This window comes from Bacillus rossius, chromosome 1 (genome assembly GCF_032445375.1).
Source record: "Bacillus rossius redtenbacheri isolate Brsri chromosome 1, Brsri_v3, whole genome shotgun sequence".
NCBI classification, from domain to species: Eukaryota; Metazoa; Arthropoda; class Insecta; order Phasmatodea; family Bacillidae; genus Bacillus; species Bacillus rossius.
The window spans coordinates 58747194-58768592 of record NC_086330.1 but is presented as its reverse complement, the minus strand read 5'-3'; the positions used below and the strand labels follow the sequence as shown (position 1 = coordinate 58768592).

The following is a 21399-nucleotide window of genomic DNA, read 5'->3' as shown; positions in this document are numbered from 1 at the left end:
ATTTGTCATGAAAAAAAAAACAAGAACGCAAATTAAGAAATTGAAATGAAAATATAAACCCACAGAGAACAAGCCTAAATCAGCTGATGTCAAACAAACAATCCCAACAATGAACCTAACCAGGTATTATGGACAACACAACGACGACAGCACAGACGAATACATTCAAACTTAAATATCAGGCAGCACAAAAATTCTGTGAAGGGAATTTAGAATGAAAAAATAACAACAAAGCAAACAAACACAATGTGCTAACAACGACGAGGAGACAGTTTCAACAATATAACAGTAATACCAGGCAGGCAACAAAAACTGGACAACGCAACAAATATACGAACACAACAATGAAGATAAACAGATACTATGGACAAAACTATTTTGTCATAGGAAACCTAATGTGTTGTTCGGTGTTTTTTTGTCCATATCAGTTTATCTCCATTGTTGTGTTCGTGTATTTTCTGCGATGTCCAAGTTTTGTTGTCTGCCTGCATTTAGTGTTAGTTTTGAGACTGTCTCATCGTTGTTAGCCCACTTTGTTCGTCCGTGTTTTTATTATTTTTGCATAACTAAATTCCTTCCACGGAATTCTTGTGCTGTCTGATAATTAGGTTTGAATGTGCTCTCGTCGTTGTGTTGTGCATAATACCTGTTTAGGTTCATCGTTGGGTATATCTGTTTGACATCAGCTGATTTAGGCTTGTTTTCTGTGGGTTTATGATTTCATTTTAATTTCAGAATTCTCGTTCTTTAATTTTTCTCATGACAAACAGTACGAAACTGCAATGTCCAAGAAATTGTTTTAAATAAAAATTCCCCGTTGCCTTAATTATATATTAAAAGGAATTGTTTCTAATTCATTGCCTTTTTCAAAACCTCAATAAGGAAAAAGTAAGCAATAGGCATGAAATATGTAACACTACTACCGTTCTGAGCTCTTTGCATTAAAAATACTTCTTAAGATCTACATCTTCACAGAGTGAGTTTATACGTATATATCACACTTGACTAGTACAACCATTTTAAATAAGATGCATTTTTTCAAGAATACACTGCATTTAAAAATGCTTGGTTGCTTAGCACAGAGGTGTATTTGATTTATAGGACTAAAAAAATGTTTAACTATTGCTACAAAAAAAATGTTCCCAGTAACACGCATGTCTTTACACTTGCTGTGCACATGGCAAATGTTGCGCACGATGTTTCTTTCAGTGAATAATTAATCTAACCATCGCTTCTGTGTGTATTATTTCATCCCCAATTTCATTTTAACCTTTAGCATTCCTCATAAAAGAGCAATAACCACGCCTACAGTAGGAGAGTTACACAAAAGATTATAGGCGTTACTTGTCAAGTTAAGCGGCAGTGATGCAATATTATTATTAATTTGCATGAAATTTTTCGTTTACAGAAGAAGAGTAACCAAAAATTTAATATCAAGACAACACAGTCGAATAAAAAATTACACGACAAAATCATTATTTGTAAGTCTGTTGCGATTATTTTTTATTGTAATCTTGTTTTTATTATTTTGACTGACAAAAATGTTGGTAAAGGAAAGCATCTCAGGATTAGTGTTATGAATTGAGTTTCATATTGCATTATATAAAGTTGAATGTATAGGCTGTAAAGGATAAAATGGGGTCCAAAACACCTTCCTTAGATATTTTCACAGCTCATTGTTTATCAATTATATTTATGAGGACCTAATTACACATTCTTAAGCGTTGATAACGCGAAACAATAGGAAGCTAACATAGGTTTTTTTTTTCAGATTTGTATTGTGACTGGTATTAAACAGATTGCTAGCATTATTTGAACGGTTCCTGCGGCGTGTAAGATTGATTCAAGATGTTATTTTGGACACACGCCATTGCTGATTATACTGTACGGCATAATAAGCCACGATAATGGACAAAAATAAATAGATGAAAATAAAAAATTTACATTTGAACATACAGAAAACAGCTAAAATCAGCCGACGTCAAATACGTCAGCTCTCAGGTGCACGGCCGATCAGAGGACTGCTCGTCTGTCACTGGCCGCGCAGGGAGAGGGGGTTGAAGGTACGTGTGTACACACACACTCACACGCATGTTCATTAGAGTTATCCATCAGTCTGTTTGTGCATGAGGACTGGAACGGATCTCGGTTCCCGAAACTTCGCAACTGCTGTGGTCCGTGCTGTCGTCGTTTTGGGGGACGCACCACAACGCCGAAATGCCAAATTGACCACAACGCCAACAGCTAGAAAACTGCTGTGTACCACAACGCCGAATTACCACAACGCCGATATACACTAACGCCGAAAAATGTCATTTCAGGACTGCCACAAAGGTTAGGTTAGACTAGGTTAGGTTAGACTAGGTTATGTTAGACTAGGTTAGGTTAGACTAGGTTAGGTTAGACTAGATTAGGTTAGGCTAGGTTAGGTTAAGCTAGGCTAGGATAGGCTAGGTTAAGTTAGGTTAGGTTATATTACTCTAGGTTAGGTTAGGTTTGATTGTGGTATTTCGGCGTTAAGGTACATTTAAGAAACATACACAAATTCATTCAGTTGTTTTTTCGGCGTTGTGGTACACAGCAGTTTTCTAGCTGTCGGCGTTGTGGTCAATTTTGACATTCGGCGTTATGGTATTTCGGCGTTGTGGTAACGACCCGTCGTTTTGGTGTCCAGAATATCAGTTATGTCACATCGCATGGGTTCACATATGCGTCTCTCTGTGTTGTCCACATTATCTGTTTAGTATCATTGTTGGGTTCGTCTGCTTGTCGCTGTGATGGCCAAGGTCTTTTTTTTTGTATGTAATGTCCTTGATTCTACTCTCTCATTGTTTTATCCCACTGTGTTCGTCTGTGTCGTAATAATATTGACTAATTCCTTCCACGGTATTTTCTTTACTGCTTGTTTTTTTTTCTTAGTTTTTTTTTTTTTACATGGATGATTTTAGCTGTTTTCTGTGTGTTTTATTTTCATCCTTTTTTATGTAAATTTAATTTATTTATTTTTCTTGTACATTATCAAAGTTTCTTATGTCATACAGTGTAGCCAGAAAAAGTGTACGTCCAAAACAGCATCTTGAATCAGATTTCCAGCGATTTAAGTTGACACCAAATTTAACATTTTTCAAGGGAACCACGATGAATAAGTTATCAGATCCAAATTATTCACAGTTGGGAAAACGTAGAGGGTGTTAGATTTGATCTGTTGGTTTTCTCGGGATACTCCCGGTTCTAAACTATTGGCTTCAATAGCTCGCTTCTCCATTTCATTCCCCCCTTTTTTTTCTGTGTCTAGTGGGTCTCGATGTCGTCTATATAATAAACTAAAATAATTAATTATCTTTATTAAGTATCTGCTAACCTAACTGCTTACTCGGTTGTTTATTAGATGCTCTCCATGGCACTGATTGTCAAATCGTGTCCCACCATGTTGCTGGCTTGTTCGGCCGTGTTGTTCATGTGCGCAGCTGGAGGTTGCAATTTGGTTTAGATTACCGGAGGGGTCAAATCCACATTATTTCACTAGTGGGAAACGTGGTGAACGTTGCCGTGGGTCAGTGGGTTATCACGGAGTAATCCCGTTTCTTTCACCCATCCGTTACGTCAAAGATATATTCTCGCGTGTTCACGTCCCATCGTTTCAGATGATCCCAATGACGTGATATTTAGCCCTGATTTATCTTTGGAGTCCACAATGAACATGGAAGCTCTGCTTAGTACACTCAAAGGGTTGCTTTAATCCGGCATTATATGGTTCCGCACATTCTGTAATCCGGCACCAATCGAGCCGCTTGCATTAAGATTATTTTCGACTGGGTTCCAGCTGTTGGTTTTGGGATTAATGCGCTGTCGGAATTATTAGTTTGCTCAGAGATTATAGTGACTGTTGGTTTTCATTTCAGTAGAGTGATTACTGTTTTCTAGCGGGGTACATTTCACATTTTCACATTTGGTAACACCGTTAAAACTATACCGGCATTTGATAATCCAGTAAAATCTCAAGTCAGAGACCTTACCGGATTCAGGACACGCCACCGTAATGCCTAATATAATATGTAGCACTCAATTATTTTGACGTGTAAACGTCTATTCGCTCGTTACAGTGATAGTCGGTCGAACTTTCTTGTGTGACAAAATACCGTCGGATTTGAATTGCGAATAATTGTGAGGTGAGTGACGCACGTCGCACGTGTACGTGTAATAGTCGCCATGGTATAGTCGCGCGTATATAGCTACGGACCAACCACTGCGCCATTCGGACTATCTCGCCCTCCCAGAGACCTGCGACGCTGTGCCGATTCAAGGCGTCCAGTTCCTGGCTGGTGACAGCACATCGGTCAACCAGTGCAGTGGCCGCGAACGGCGGAGTTCCAATCCATAGAAATGTCCGAAATCTGTGACGAACCAGTCAAATCGTGCACAGATGTGACAGGTCATCGTCGCCCGCACCGGGCGTCCGACTGGAAGTGCCACGTGTCAGCGATAGCTGCGCGGTCAGCGTGAACCACGGGCGGAGGGCTGGAATTCCTGCTTGCATCGATCTACGTTCGCCCTGGCACGCGGATACCAGTTGCGCAGATGCCGGTGCTCTCGTCGCCGGCCCGATACTCGGTCAGCATTCGTAAAATCGTACCGGCATTGGAAGGCTTGACGCACGTGCCCCTCATCCTCTCAAGAAGACTTTAACGCCGACAGCGATAAAAACAGAGCTGAATGACCTTCCATGCCCGCGAATTTTCCGCATGGTGCGCGTGACGATTCCTGCCCCTACAACACTCCGCAACACCAACATCGACATGACTTTCACTACACACACTTGAATTCGATGCAGTGTGAAGTGTAGGAAAACGCGCTAGAGACTAATACCGGAGAGCACCAGCTCAACCGATGCCAGAAGGTGTGCTCGTTACGAAGACTGTAGCTGTTGAACACATGTGGTACCAACATTATGACCGCGCAAACAATTTTCTTATATTTTAGAAAATCTTATTCAATAATTACACAGATTTATGTGGGGGGGGGGGGGAGGGGGAAACTAAACCTCAAAGCTAAAAAAAATTTCGTAAAAAGAAGTGAATCGTTTGATAACAGAAAATATTATATATATATATATATAATTTAAAAATTTATCTATAGAATATTTATGTTCTCACACCTCTTGACACTAGGTTATTTTTCACACTAACGCCTGTGTTGTTAGTATAGAGCTGTACGGTATTAGTCTCTAGTTTATTTTGTGTAGGCCTACGCGTGTTACTTTAGCTGCCACAGATCCTTGTTATATGCGATAAACTTGTATTTTTTATATTCTAACCACTATACTACTCTGTGTAACCCAAATGTATCAAATGGATTGAATATTAAATAACATGTTAATAAAAAAAACTTTGTTATAATTTCATCACGACATTTCCACGAAAAATTTACAGGACCGACCCGAACTGCGCCTTTCTCTTTGTGTGTGTGTGTGTGTGTGTGTGTGTGAGCGCACGCGTATGGGTGTATATTGTTATATGATAAAGATGAAGCTATTATCCAAGCAATAAAAGTAATAAATAAGTGCAACTGTTACTTCTCAATAATATTTGCCAAGATATATTTACAGGATATATGAAGTATATTTAAATAACTAAGATGAAACAGAAATATAAATAAAATTGATAAAAAATAAAGGAAAATATAATCTACAAACATGCTATAGTATTGTTCTAACCCATTTTGAGTAAATTTTGACGTTACAACGTCTAATAAATCAATGAACGCCGGCTGCACGCACGAAAAAGTGTCCCGTTACGCACATTGTTCCGTAACGCTGTGTCCCGTTACGCTGTGTCCCGTTACGCTCATTGTTCCGTTACGCTGTCGGCGAGTGCAGTAATAATAGGTTATGTTACAATTGACTAAAAAATTATGGTGATTCATAATAATTGATGATAGATATTTGATTACAGTTTATTTATATGAAAACTTGTTCATAATTATATTTAAACTTTATAGCTAAACGCCAGTTTTTAAAATTAATTACAAGTAATCTACACACGAACTGTTTCGTCGACTGTTTATAAAGTGAAGTGAAAAGTTAATGTGGTTTTCATTGCTTATTACAACAACAATTTCGGCAATAAAGGTTAATTATTCCTGCATTTTAAAAATATGATTACTAGTACAATTTCAAGTATTTATTCTTTTATTATTAAAATTAAAATGATTCATTTTTATTCATAAAAGTATGCAATAATTTCATCAATATTTTGTTATGACGTCACGTTAAAATATCGTCCGTAAACCGACTTTACAGACAACCAATTTTTTTTTTAACAATAACTTAGTAGTACAAAGTTTAATTTCGTCTGCATATATGTACTATGGAAGTTAAGTTTAGCACGCAAGTAACCATTATTAATATCCGTACACATATTTTATATGAAATAATTGGAAATATCCCACTTGCTCAGAATATTGGAATTTTTAAAGCGATTATTTTCTTGTTCTCGATATCTTAATGGCCCTACATCTCTGTAAATAAATAATGTAAGGCCCCCTTTTTTTAGAACTTCATATTGTATTACATGTCTGCTACCGAAGTGTTCAATCCAGCGCGGATGATTACCATCTCGTTGATGAGGTCGTCCTTGGCCGCGCACAGCTCCGCCTTGGCGTCGAGCAGCTGCTGCAGTCTGCCCTGCGCGGCCTGGCTGCGCGCCAGCTCCGCCTGGACGCGGCGGGTGTCCGCCTGCGCCAGCCTCGCCTGCTCGCGGAGCAGCTGCAGCTCCGCCTCGCGCCCTTCCAGCTCCGCCCGCAGCTGCGCCAGCTCCGCCCGCAGCCGCCCCGCCTCGCCCTCCGCGCTCTCGGCCGCGCCGTGCGGCATCTGTGACGTCACGCACAGGCTGGGACTGGGGACGTTCTCTGCGTCGACTGTCGACGAAATGTCAAACCATCTGTTTCATTCATTAAATCATTATTACAAAAAAAAAAATGTGTGCATTTATTTAAGTACACGTGTTAGAAGCTATAATCACTTAGCATAATAAAAACTAACTTTAATTTTACATGCAAATAATTTATAGAAATAAAATAATGAAAGGACTGGAATGATATTATAAATAGTACGGTTGGTTTACGAATAAATGCTATCAAATAAAAAATAATTAATTAAATACTCAGTATTAAAAATTAATATAAACATGTGTACAAAATTACTATTTTTGACGTGACAACGTCTAATAAATCGATGAACGCCGGCTGCACGCACCAAAAAGTGTCCCACTACGGATGTCCCACTACGGATGTTCCTGTTTGCTCATTGTACGCATGCGTGGCATCTCTCTTCATGCTCATTGTACGCATGCGTGGCATCTCTCTTCCACTCGATTGGAACGACCATCGAATTGACTTTTCAATCATATTTTCGTCGTTTGAATTATTAATATTATGTAATTTAACGATCGTTCACCGATTTTCAGCACAATCGGTACGGTTATTTAAAGTAATGTTGAATATCCAAATACGTTTTGAACCAACAATGGTGTTTTACAATTACACATAATAATTCAAATTACAACCGGGATCTTTTGCACAATGTTTTAAAAAATATTGTAACACCTTATAAATAAGTTTGGTGTATTTGGGATGCGTATTTGTTATAAAATCGAGTTATTAAAACGAAATAATATTATTCCCCTACCCTGAACAAAATTTTTATATAGATATATATAAAATCTGAAACAATCAATTAACAAATGAGGCCTCGTGGTTGAGCGGTCAGCGGCGCTATTCACTAATTTAAGGGTTGTCAGGTCGAATCCCGGCAGCTGCGAAACCTTTTTTTTTTTTAACTTGTAAAAATAAATACGGTGCACGTAACATTTCAAAAGTAATAAATTATATATTTGAGTAATGAATGCAAATAAAAGTAAATTTATTAATTAAATTGTACATTTCATTTCACTCCTTTGTATCCATACAAAATAGTGATAATTCAATAAAAATTATTCAATTTTATTCATAAAAGTATGCAGAGGTAGATTTTATCATACAAAAGATAGAAAAATTAAAAAAAATTTCTTCCTCAAAGAATAAAATATTTTTAATGCCTAAATGGTTTGGTTGCAAAAACCTATTACGGCTCAGTCTCAGGCCGAATATGATATTACCTTTTATTCTGGATCAATCATTTCATCAATGTTTTGTTATGACGTTGTCACGTTAAACTATCGTCCGTAAACCGACTTTACAGACAACCTATTTTTTTTTATTTAGTAAAATTACATCATGCCTGGGTGTTGTAATCGAACTAAAGACCCTAACCACATAAACACGATATGTCTGAGTGTTAATGTATGTACCAGATTTGGTAATGTCAAAATAAATTAATAAAGTAAGATTTATCAATCTAAAAGTATAATTCCTTTATACAATTCATTGTGTCTAGGAATTTAATTTAAAAAATTGACACGCTTATATAAGTACATCTGTACAACCAAAGACATCATGTTATAAACTAGCTTAAAACCTGCGACTTCGCTCAGCGTATTTCTAAAATCTTGCCCTTGAAAGAAAAGTACTGGTATGTGATTAATTCCAAACCATTTTACTAAATAAACAGGCACAATATATACCCTAATATCGCTTTTAATTGTGAATGTTCAAAAATTTATCTCTCTCTATCTCTCTTTCAATATATATATATATATATATATATATATATAATATATAGGTGTGTATATATATATATACACACAGAAAATCTAATTTTGTATTAATTTGTATTAAAAATATGATACAAAATTGCCGAAAAAAACAAAACAAAAAAATATTATTTTGATCCGATCACTACCAAACTTCACAGGAGCACCCGCTGGGCTAGTCTGAAGATTGCCTGAAAATTACATTAAAATCGGTCCAGCCATTTTGGAGTCCATTGGGAACATAAATACACACATTGATTTTAAATATATACCTATATATAGAATATATATGTTGTTCGACTGCGCCTAACCTAAATCTTGTTACGCGATTCTAGTTAAACATGAGTTCAAACAAGTCCAGGGGCTATCGCCACAGGAAAATGGCAATGGCGTGTCTGGGGCATACGCGGAAAGATTATTCTACAGTGGCTAAACATTGCACACCGAAGTATGTACGTAGGTGTACAAAACAGCACTAGATCCTGCACCCATTGAAGCAAGTGAGGAATTCCCGACCCGGTTTGAATCAAACTGTGGACCCCAGAATCTCTAACCCCTGAGCCAAAATACAACAGTAGCGGATAAATGAATTTATTTCGAGAGGGGTTTTTGAAAAAAAAAATTCTATTCAAAAACTTACATGAGCACCAAAATTGATTTGAACAGTTACATCACGCTCAACATTCATCACTGCCTTTGTGGTGCATGATTCCATTATGTTTGAACAGATCAGCTTGCATCACCCAAAAGAACACATTGCCGTCACTGAGATTTCGCATATTGAATTCATAAATTCAAGAGGGGATATATATTCCCAAATCCCCCCTCTTGCAACAGCCACTAGAAGGCGCGGAAGACTGACATACTGGAAAACTACCATAATGCCATAATCCCGCATGGCCTCTTCGCAAAAGGCGAAAAAGTACCATAACGGAAAACTGCCATGAATACACAATTGCAACTACAACTGTTTTTCTCAGTATGTTAAGAATTTTCAAACATTGTTTTTTTAGATAGATAGAGGAACGTCTGAAGCGTTCAAAAACACCACTTTTGGAATTTTAATTTATTTTTTACGGGAAAAGCCGCTAATCTGGAATTTTACCCCACTAACGTTCTGGGGAGAGTCTCGGTCCGTTCATACCAATTTCGGCTGCCCAGGTAGACAGTTAGCTGGTTATTCACCGAAGAAAATGGCCGATTTCTTCCGTGATCCCCCTGACTTGCGTTGCCCGAGTCCGTCTCTAGAGATTCCGTCTACGACTAAATAACTGAACAAATAAATTGAGTAAATAAACACGGTGAACTTACGTCCTGGTCCGTGATCGCCGGCCCGGCGACTATGGCGTCCTGGCGTCGCTGACTGACCTCCACACGCAAGTTGACGGTCGTCGGCGGCCGTAAGTTCCTGGGGAGGGACTGCGCCCGTCCGCGCCTGTGGCCGTCGGGATCTGGCATGCCGCCTCCGCCCGCCATCACAATGGCCGATCACTTGGTCCAATTTTTTATTTTAAAAATTAAAATATCAAGACTAGAAATTATGTACACAATGCTTGAAATAACTTTATTTTTGTTTTCCAACCTACAAGGAGGATAGCTAATTGAAGTTATTTCTTCCTTGTTACGAATGACATTAGTGTACCCTTTTTCCATATATCTTTGAAAAATAACTGAACTACTTTCATTAGGGCTAGTCGTGGAGGTATTTGTCAGTGGAGTGCGGATCTGTTCTGAAGTTTAAGTCAATTGGATAGCAAAACAAATTGTAGCTGTATAAAGATTAATCAGAGATTAGGAAAGGATGTATATGGAGCATTAGCCGCCAGACGTGAAACCTTTTTTTTCACATAACAATATAGCGGACGTTTGTTTATATTTGTATCAGCTGTGCTAGTCTGATTTTATTAACGACTGTAGTTAAGCTGTTCGGAATAAAAATATATCAAAATATTTCTAGTTCATGTGTTTATATATAGGTACATATTAAAAATCCAAAACGAATCTTCATAATACAAATTTAATGATATATGTGTTGACATATTTTTACAATTTAACCTCTAATACATGTACAGCTGATACATTTGTAAACAAACAGCCGCCATATTGGTTGGTACGTGTAGTACACTGAAATCCCTCTCTCTTTTTGGCTTCACCCCACTCCATCTGTATATTTCCTAATTTCTAGATAGCAAAACAAATCGGAGCTGTAAAAAGATTAATATGCAGTAAGTTTATTTAATATATTGAAAGGAACTCTTTAAAAATAATCATAAAAAATGCCGTCATATAATAGGTAGGTATTTTAAATCAAGCATGATAGCATATGTGCAAGGAATTAGCATTAAAGTTAACTATTGCTATCCAGGTAGGAAAAAAGGGGGTTGGGAGTCATTCTGATTTTGACTTCATGTATTAACATGGCAAAGACTGCACACACCAACTACCTTATTTGTTATATCCAGGGGCTAGTTGGTGATTGAGTACTTAAGAATTAACAACAAGAATTAGTATAGTGTCCTTAAAAAATTACCCTCCATAAAAGTGTAATGGTGTATGATTGTCAAACATAGACTAAGAGGGTGGCCTATTCAGCATTATTACATTATAAGTGTGTGAAGCCTTCTTTTTTTTTAGTTGTACTTCTTTCGGTGCGCTATGAAAAAAATGATGAGCGTTTTTTTACGTTGCGCACGCACCATGCAAAAAAATTTTCACAGAATGAAAAAAAAAGCTCAATACAAATAAAAAATAAATATATTATTTTAATTCTTAAACTTTAGTGTTATATATTGAATAATGGTCCCTATCATTAAAAACATTTATTTATTGTGAATATTAGTGATAAAATTTGTATGTATAAACTTTTTCAAGTTTATTTTGAAATTCATTTGTATAATTCAGGCTAGGTTATACCAAATATCGTAACAGGACTATATGGGAAACTCTGGCCAATTAGCACTGGCTAAGCGCAAGACAATTTACTGCATTGCATTCAAGCTATTTTATACTCCACGCCGCTAGATGCCACTACTATAAACCAATTTTAACGCACTTAAAACGTAGGTACACTCAACGTTGCCAGGTTCGCTTGCATCACTTACATCTCGCGTATTTATTCTCAGTCTTCCCTATTGTTCCTGTTACAATATTTGGTTATACTTATTTAGGTGCGTTAAAAAAAAGAGAGAATTCATTTTTGGAATGCGCGCGCAGCATGCAACATAAATTTACAAGTGAAAAAAGGATAAAATGAAAATAAAAATTATATATGAGCTTTTAAATCATATACTTTAGTGAATGATAGTGAATATAGGTCCATATAAATGAAAACATTTATTTATTGCAAATATTAGTGATATGATTTATGTTTAAACACATTTCAAGAGTAGCCTACTTATTTAAGTGAGGTTATTATCCCCGTAACTATAACGATGTCAGGTTGCTTGTAAGCTTCTATTGTCGCTGGCAGGGAGTGTCTGTGGAAGGTTTAATAGTCTCCTGGCCGTTTACATGTGAGTGTTATATCACGCATTCCCGAGAGCCTCGTGCTAGCTCGCTGCTCCACCGAAGCTAGTCCTGACTGGCAGCGGAGTGAGTGGTCAGTGGAGCCACTCACCACCAGGGGCGCTTGCGTCCCTGGTCACTAAATCCAGCCCTGGATAAGATACAAAGCGGACTACGAGTCCAAGTGCCCAAACCCCCGTATGGTACACTCTTTTCTACTCTGTCCAACTCTTCATCCAGACCATCCTCTGCCTCCTGTATTCTCCTACACTTAATGCATGCAAATATGCACCCCGCATGACAGTGCTCAGGATTTTCCCTGTGTCTATGCAGGTTTTATCTGGGCCCAACCTATCTTTAGTTAAAGTCTAGATTTATGAGTGAGGGGAGTTATTCATGGCATAAATTGCTGCCATGTCTGGCCAATCCCCTCCTAGCACACGATGTATGCGACCCTCTCCCTGCATGGTTAATCCCAGCATGACTAGGATTAGGGCCTATAGGCTTCAGCCTGAGACGCACATAGGTCCCTCCCCTAATCACGGACCCCTCCCGAATACACTTAGTTTTTAGTTAGGTTAGGAAAAAAAAATTACATCTGAGTGTTTGTGAGGTTATTTTCCGTATGTGCGTTTTATTTGCATTGTAAAATATTTAATTTTCATTTAATAAATAATTAAAATTATCACATTATAATAAATATTCTGAATATTTTTTTATTTTCTTAATTAATTAAAATATATGTACAAAATTAAGGTACTTTAATCAATTAAATAATTAATTATATACAGGTTTTTATATTAATATTGAATAATGAGTATTTATTTAAGTTTTTAATGTGATTGAATTTATATTTTACCGACCGTTTTTTAAATATCCCAGTACGTTTATTATTTTATTTATATTAATTAATTGCAGACAAAGTTAAATTTAGTTTTGTATTACAAGTAAGTAGCTATAACTTCTAACGCGCCTGCATTAAATACAACTACCCGTTTTTTTCTTCGTCTAATTGTTGCGCTATATTAGTTAAAACTCCAAAAACACTGACTGAAGGGCAGTAGTGTTTACATTGCGGAAACAATTTAAATTATTTTTGTATGAAAGTGACTGTTTATAACTACGGAAATTTTATCTCATACTTACTATCACCTGACGTTATCAAGTACCATTTCCCCAATGGTTTGGGTGGAACTATGACGATGACGAGGTTAAAAAGTGGCTTCAACTCCGTCACAGCATGCCGTCTCCTTAAAATTCCTAACTCCATGCATGAACCACTACTCTTGTATACTCAAAAGTCATATTTTAAGGAGAGGACTAATTAATGATTAATGTTGATTATCGAATAATCAATCGTAAGCTAGCCATTAGTTATATGAACAACATGGCTAAAATTACAATTTATTTCTGTTATGGCACGTTCGAGATTGTATTAGGTTCTTCAAAATCCCATTCGAAAGTCAGACGTTGCAAAAAAAAATATTTGAGAAGACGTCAAGTACTTTTTTAAATTCACATTAAAAATTGAAATTTAATTGACCTATTTGCTTGACAGAATTACCTCTGTGGAGCTTGCTTTATGTACCTATGTTCTTGCGGTGTGCTATGTAATGTTTGTTCTGAGGTTCTGTGCCGTATTGCTGAGTTTGGTAGTACTGTAAGTATCAAAAATGTTTTATGAACTCCCCTTCAGTGTCAAGAGGTGGCTAGCTCCATGCGCGGTGGAAGGAAAGAATCTTATGAGAAATATCGTCGTACGATTTAAAAAAAAATCTAGTATAATATGTATTCAAAGACGAGAAATCATGAGACTGTCCAAAATATGGAATCAATGTTTCGTAATCTCGATGCAGGTATATTCACACAATCTTGAAGAAACAGTACTTCAAAATGTTTATAACGATTTCTATTTTTGTATAATTAAAAATAAAATATTTTTTGTTTGGGTGGTATTTTAGTTTTTGTTTCAAATACAATTATAAACTTTTCAATTTATTCTTGTTCCTTTTTTTATTGATCTGTCTCACACGCCATGTTTATTTTTCATGTTATCCTCATTAAGTTATTATTCAGGTCTATAACAGATGGTTACTCTGTTGAAAATAGTTGTGCCATAACAACACATGCAAGAAAAATATCGTGTTATAATTTACAGAACCAGCATTTAAATAACAGTATTGAAGAAAAAATAAAATATAAACAGGCAATTGAGACCGAGCCTAACAATGTTGTAGCACATATAATTTCATTCTTTAAACAAATACAAGTTTTGTTAGAATATCATCACTAATAAATAACTTGAAAACATATAACTACTTATGGTCTAAAGTGCTTCCCTAAGTTGGTTTACGTCTTTGAAGTTGTAACCGAACAAATATTATATTGCAATAAATATAGAAACTACCTCTAGCGAAGTAATTAAAGTACAGCTTACAAGATTTCTGTGCAGATATTTACACGCAAAAAAAGAAAGGCAGTCATGGGGACTGTCGACAGAAGAGAAAACTTAAAACTTTGTTTTTAAATATGTAATATGACTTCATTTCTACGTCTAATGTAACAAGAAAATTATTTTGGTATTATATCAGTATGCTGTCAGCACAAAATGTATCCTTACATAATTTTTTAGTCACAACAGATGTCAGTGGTATGTCAAAATTACGTAAAAATGCATTATATAGCTATTACTTACCAGTGATGTCAGACCTTGGTCATATGTTCACAAATTAAACTTTTCACGTGGTCAATTTAACTTCACTTACTGCTACCACAGCATGTCGGTGACCCGAACTCACAAGACTTTACCCATCCAAAAAGAGTCCAACACACACATGATACAGTCGAGTATATACAATGTATTAGTTTGTATATGCGTATACATGTACACAGCCCGCTGCGCATCGCCAGTCTGGCACAACATCACTAGCATGTCGGTGACACGAACCCATATAAGTTTTGCCCCTACCAAAAATCGCTCAACGCACCTAAAAATGTTTTTACTTGAAAAATTGTTGGCCGAAAAATATGAAGATGGTTCTCATAGTTTAATAGTTCTGTTTTGCGGTCGAGAGAATTTTGTTCTGCAAGGGTCGCAGGGAAAATGGTAGAATGTTAAATAACACTTATGGAGGTCAACAGGGGAAAATAAATATCATTTTTATATATTATTAAATTACGTGTTGATTCAGAAGAAATTATTTTAAAAAAGCGCCTGCCAACTGCAACTTGATCTTATTGAGTGTTGTGTGTTACTTGTTCAAAAACGGAACGTTTATACATTAAATATAGACAGTTTATGCATAAAGTATTTTAGCTAATGAAACAACAGGCTACAGTACATAAAAGAAGATTACTATGTGCGCGAGATATCTGGAATCAAACACCAAGGTTTTTTAGTAAATTGCGTTCAGAAATTTAGTGATTATATTTATTTATCGGGAATATTAGTGATATGAATTGTGCTTATAAACCTTTTTCAAGTGTGTTTCAAGGGTATTTATCTAAGTGAGGTTATGTTCCCTTGTGTATAATTTATTTCCATTATATGTTATAAATCATTACATTATTATTTAATAAAAATAAAAATTACTTAATTATATTAAACAGAATATTTATTTATTTGATTACTAATTTAATTTTATCTCGATTATTTTACTAGATAAAATAATACATTTTATACACACGTTTATGTTAATATTGAATACTGAGTATTTTTTTTTGTATTTTATATTTGGTATTTCAAAATGGTTCAATATGTTTAATAAAAAAAGAAATATAACTTATAAAGCACGCATATTACACACACCTTTTATTTTATTTTATTCGCCAATGAAAAATATTCCTGTATCCGCTACGGGTGGTAGGGGTCAGATTGTTTCTGTCATTACAAAGGAAGTGTGTGAAATATTTTTTTTTGTGTAGCCTACACAACGGAAATATATTTTAAAATATATATTTTCTAATTTCATTTGTAATTTGATGATGTCGGATCCAAGATGACGCCGGGGTTAAGATCACAGGCATCCAATATGGCAACCGTAACGTGAAGCAAAAAGAGTAATGGCGAGACTTATCACATTTAGTGGCAATGATGTCACAAATCTAATATGGCGGTTGTCTCTTGTCTCCACACCCGGAACGCTGTAAATAGCTACTGCTAGGACATAATTTTTACCCGCGCGTCTTTATTAGCGACTCGCCTACGAATGTACTCAATTGCATACAGATGTGATCTGTGTAATCATGCTGACTGCCTCGAATGTTGCTCACTGTGGTTCAGCGAGTAAACTTGGAGACTGGTCAAATTTTCTCGCAACACACTTGCAAATTTTGTGCTTAGATTAACTGTTGAAGTGTTAAGAACCTATTTTCGTAGTTATTCTCTCTATTTAGAATATTAAAATACTGAAAAAACGTGATTTCAAAAATAAAAATATCATCTCACGCTAACTTCTGTGAGCGAGTAAACGAGTTTGATTTATCCTGTAACAGAAATTCGCTGAGTGTCACTATTGGTTAGATTTTTTTTTCTTCCCGAAATTTTTCAGGATTTTGTACCCGATATGATGGATCTCAGGCTTCCGAGTGGGGAGTTTTAGACACGTAAAATTTTCAATCAACTCTTCCGATACAAGTATTCTGTTAACAATCTGTTGCATACAAACAAACAAAATTATTCTTTTATATGCATATATATATTGAGGGCTGATCGCGCATTGCCGGTGATTTCGAGATGTTAACTATGGGCGCCACCACGTGGAAGGGCACGTGGACCCGGCGGAGTCTCTCACTCAGGGCGTGACGTAGCCCAAGTGGGGACGAGTTACCAGCCCTTTCTATCCTAGCTACCCAGACCTGGCCCGCTCTAGGCGTCGGGCACGCCACACTCCTAGACTCACTCACCACGTGATTAAATAAGTACTCACTTTATATTTATTCTCCAGATTTAATTTCACTAACACGTCTCTCTACACGCCCGTTACACGTTACACATTACACGGTTAAAAAGCCTGAGGCACGAATCGGTTTAGGTGAAGGCATGGTCCACACACGTGGCCATGCTGCAAAGTATACTTATTACACGGTGATGAAAAAACTCGACTGAGACAATTAATTAATTAAACAGCCCGCTGGCCGAGAGCTGCCCCGAGGATGACGAGCGAAAGAGATTCAGAAATACTTAACGAGACAGAATTACTTGGTCAGTGCAGAACAAAGGTTGAAGTCCCCGGGGTGCTGGCGCGTCTGCTCTCGGTCAGTGATGAAGATCGACTGGGCTGAGCTCATCGCTCGCAGGTGGCAACATGGCGCCCTTCGCGCCAACACAATTACCGTTACTGTATTCTACGACTCCGTGCCCCGGCGAAAGTTGAGTAAATTACAGATAAACATTAAAAATATATAAAAATTACTGACAATGGAAAGTTTGTTACTATTTACTTATTTAATGATAATTCATATAAAAGCATTCCTATCCTCGTCCAAGTCCGTGCCTGTTCGGGTCCGCCCGGGCAACGTCTATAGTTATTTAAGGTAACTTATTTAAATTAAAGAAACACAAGTAAACTACACAGCACTGGGGCGAAGATGGATGAAAACAACAAAAAGGCTTACAATTAATATTAACATAGCAATTTTAGGGATCGCCGCACTGCTTCTAAGCGCCCTCTTGTGGTAGTTCGTGGCGCGCAATTCAAACACACGACTACGTACATGGCGGTACAAATGCCGGGGAAGGGGAGAGGACTGTTGAGGAAACGGAGACTGACTAGGCTCATGGGGCGTAGCCCCGGCTGACGTCAATTGCCCCCCCCTCGAATAGCCGGTCATGTCGACGTTTCCGCTGGGTCGCCTGTGGGCGTGGTCGCCCCCTTATCAACAACAGCTGTGCTTCCTCGCGATCCCTCGGGGTCGTAGCGTGTATCGCGGAGCCGGAACTGGGTCTTGTGACGCCCGGTCTCCCCTCTCTTCCCGCGGTGTTTTGTCTTCCTGCGGTTCGGTTACTGTCACCCTGAACGTGGAGTCTGCCAACGAGTAATGCAGCGGCCATAATGGCTCGTCCGGCGAACCCGGCCTACTCTCTACTTCCTCCGGCCACCTTATCAGTGGTTGGGATGTCGACTGGCCCTCCGTCACTCCGGGCGTGTCCCTGAGAAATCTCCTGAAAGGCGAGACGTCACTCCCCGAGTCTTCGAACAGCCGCCTCGGCCGGACATCTGTGACTGCGAGGGGCGTCGCCTGTCCCGCCCCCAGGTCCGGGAAGCCTCTGAACCCGCCCCCGTCTGTTGGGGTGGACGTGACCAGCTGTGCGGCCGCCCTCCCGTCTGTCTCGTCCGCCGCCTCCGTCTCTCTCTGCCGTGTCCCTGCTCCGTCACGTCTCGTTCCCGTCTCTTCCGCCCCGCCCGCCGCCTCCGTCTCTTCCTGCCCCGTCTCCGCCTCGTCCGCCGCCTCCGTCTCTTCCTGCCGCGTCCCTGCTCCGTCACGTCTCGTTTCCGTCTCTTCCGCCCCGTCCGCCGCCTCCGTCTCTTCCTGCCCCGTCTCCGCCTCGTCCGCCGCCTCCGTCTCTTCCTGCCCCGTCTCCGCCTCGTCCGCCGCCTCCGTCTCTTCCTGTGCCAAGCGCACATCGTCCCGGTGATATTTCGCGGCCCGGCCTGAGGGTAACTTTATCACGACCGCCGTGGGCCCCGCCTTGACCACCGCCACCGGGCCAAACCACTTTGGCGCCAGGCCGGCGCAGAAGTTGCGTCGGCCGGAGGAGAGGGGGTGGAGCCTCGCGTAAACCAGCTGGCCTGGTTTCAGTTCAGGGGGCGGGCGGGTCGTCTCGGGTGTGCGTTGTGCTTGGTAAGCTGCCTGGTTACGTCGCGCCCTATCGTGCGTCTCGGCCAATCGCCTCAGGCGTCCTTCGGGGCTCTCTACGTCCGGGTCCGTTTGTTGTTGCCGCACGTGATATTCCCCGGGGAGGGTGAGGTTCCGCCCCTGGACCATGGTGGCTGGTGTTTCGCCGGTTGCCGCGTTCACCCGTCGCCGGATGCAGTACAGAACGTCCGGGATGTGCGTGTCCCATTGGGCGTGGTCATCCGCGAGCCTCAACCGCAGTTGAACCTTCACCTCTTGGTTGCGTCGTTCCGTGGGGTTCGCGCGGGGGTGGTACACGGGGGTGGTGTGTAGGATTACCCGCCATTTTCTCCCCAGCTGCGCCCACCGGCGCCCGACAAATTGGGTGGCATTGTCCGACAACAGGACCCGGGGGTACCCCCACCTAGGAAAAAACTCCGTTTCCAGGCTGCGTGCAATGGTGCCGGCGCGGATGTTCGCCAGGGGGTAGGCCTCCACCCAACGCGTGTAGCAGTCTGTCACCACCAACAAAAATCTTTTCCCTCGGGGCGTGCGGGGATATGGTCCCATTAGGTCTATGGCGACTGTATGGAATGGCTCGGTGGGCTGCCTGGGTACCTGCTGGGCTGTCCCGTCGGTGCGGCGCGCCTTGTGCCTCTGGCAATGTTTACATCTCCTCACGCAGTCCCGTACAAACTTGTTTACCCCTGGCCAGTAGAACTGTTCCCGCAGATCGCGTCGCGTCTGGTCTGCGCCGGGGTGTCCGGCTAGCCTGTTCACGTGATACATGTCAAACACCTCCCGGCGGGTGGCGGCTGGCGCGAACGTCCGCCATTGGCCAGCTGTCCCCTTAGGTCGCGCCTGCAGTGTCCCGTCCAATACACGGTAGCCTTCACATTCTCCGCTCCCGCAACGGCGCACGATCTCCTGTGTGTCTGTGTCCGTGAGTTGGGCCGCTCGCACGTAGGCGTCTAAGTCATCAAGCTCCGCGCCTGGCGGTAATGTCGGTGTGACGTTAAGGTTTAGGGCACACAATGCGGCTTGGGTTGTCGGGGTGCGCGGGGTCCTGGGTATGCGCCCGCTGGGTGGTGGCAAAAGCTCCTCCCACTCCGCATCGTCACAGGCTGTGACGGTGACGTCCGGATCTCGCGACAGCTCGTCCGCTAGTTCGTTCTGTTTTCCCGGTACATGCTCGACTTCGAAATCTAAGGCCTGTAGAAGCATGGCCCAACGCGTCAGCTTCGAACGTCGCCCCTGCATCGTGGCCAGCCATTTGAGACATTGGCTGTCAGTTCTCAGTACGAATTTCTGCCCCTCCAGGTGTGGGCGGTAGCGTCTGAGGGCCCAAACTACGCCTAGACACTCACGCTCGTTCACGCTATACCGCTGCTCGACGTCGCCGAACTTGGCGCTTGCATATTCAATCACCCGAGGCTCGCCGTCGTCGCCGAGTTGTAACAGGATGGCCCCGATGCCCTTCTCGCTCGCGTCTGTTTGTACGATCAGGGGTCTGCCTGGGTCCAGCCGCGCGAGTAAGTGGCACTGTTGAAATCTGCGTTTTAGCTCGTCAAAAGCGTTCTGGGCTTCCACGGTCCACCTGAACGGACGTTTGGGTGACAGCTGTTCTGTCATCGGCGCCGCTACTACCGAGAACTCTGGGACGAAGGCTCGCAGCCAGTTAGCTAGCCCCAAGAACTTTTGCAGTTGCTTGCGCGTGCGTGGGGGCTCCTTGTTGATAATTACACTCAGCTGTTTTTCCGTGGGTCGGTTTCCGTCCGCGTTAACCACTAAGCCCAGGAAATCTAGTTCTGTGGTCCCCAGGTGGCATTTTTCGCGATTGCATGTCAGACCATGGCTCGCCAGGCGTTCCAAGACTAATGCTAAATGATGCGCATGTTCTTCCCACGTCTGAGACCAAACAATTATGTCGTCCAGATACGCGGCCGCAAACTTGCCCGAGTAGTTGTCTAAGACCCGTGTCATCATCCCTTGGAAGGTAGCGGGGGCGTCCTGTAGGCCGAATGGCATCGCGCAAAACTGAAATCTCCGCCCGTCTGGGGCTGTGAACGCCGTCTTGGGTCGGTCCGCCGGACGTATCGGCACCTGCCAATACCCAGATTTTAGGTCGAGGGAAGAAAATATCTTGGCGTTACCCAGGCCTGAAAGTGTGTCGGCTATGTTCAGCAGGGGGGGTGGGGCATTAATTGTCACTCTATTGATAGGTTTGAAATTGACACAGAAGCGTAGTTTCCCGTCTTTTTTTTCTGCCAACACGACCTGGAAATTATACGGACTTTCGCTAGGCTCAATTATCCCGTCATGCAACATGTCCTGAACCTGGTCTAGGATGGTCTGTTTACCAACGTGGCCG

The 21399-nt window shown here is 40.7% G+C and overlaps 1 protein-coding gene across 1 annotated transcript in view; it reads right to left on the bottom strand.

The window, feature by feature from the left end:
- LOC134528437 (extracellular matrix-binding protein ebh-like) overlaps window positions 1-21399 on the bottom strand; it is a 103125-nt gene that overhangs the window by 39301 nt on the left and 42425 nt on the right. The window contains exons 6-7 of the mRNA XM_063362083.1: window positions 9999-10122; window positions 6611-6868 (exon numbers count right to left, since the gene is read on the bottom strand). Coding sequence (XP_063218153.1) covers window positions 6611-6868; window positions 9999-10122 — 382 coding nt within the window. The remainder of the gene's footprint in view (window positions 1-6610; window positions 6869-9998; window positions 10123-21399) is intronic.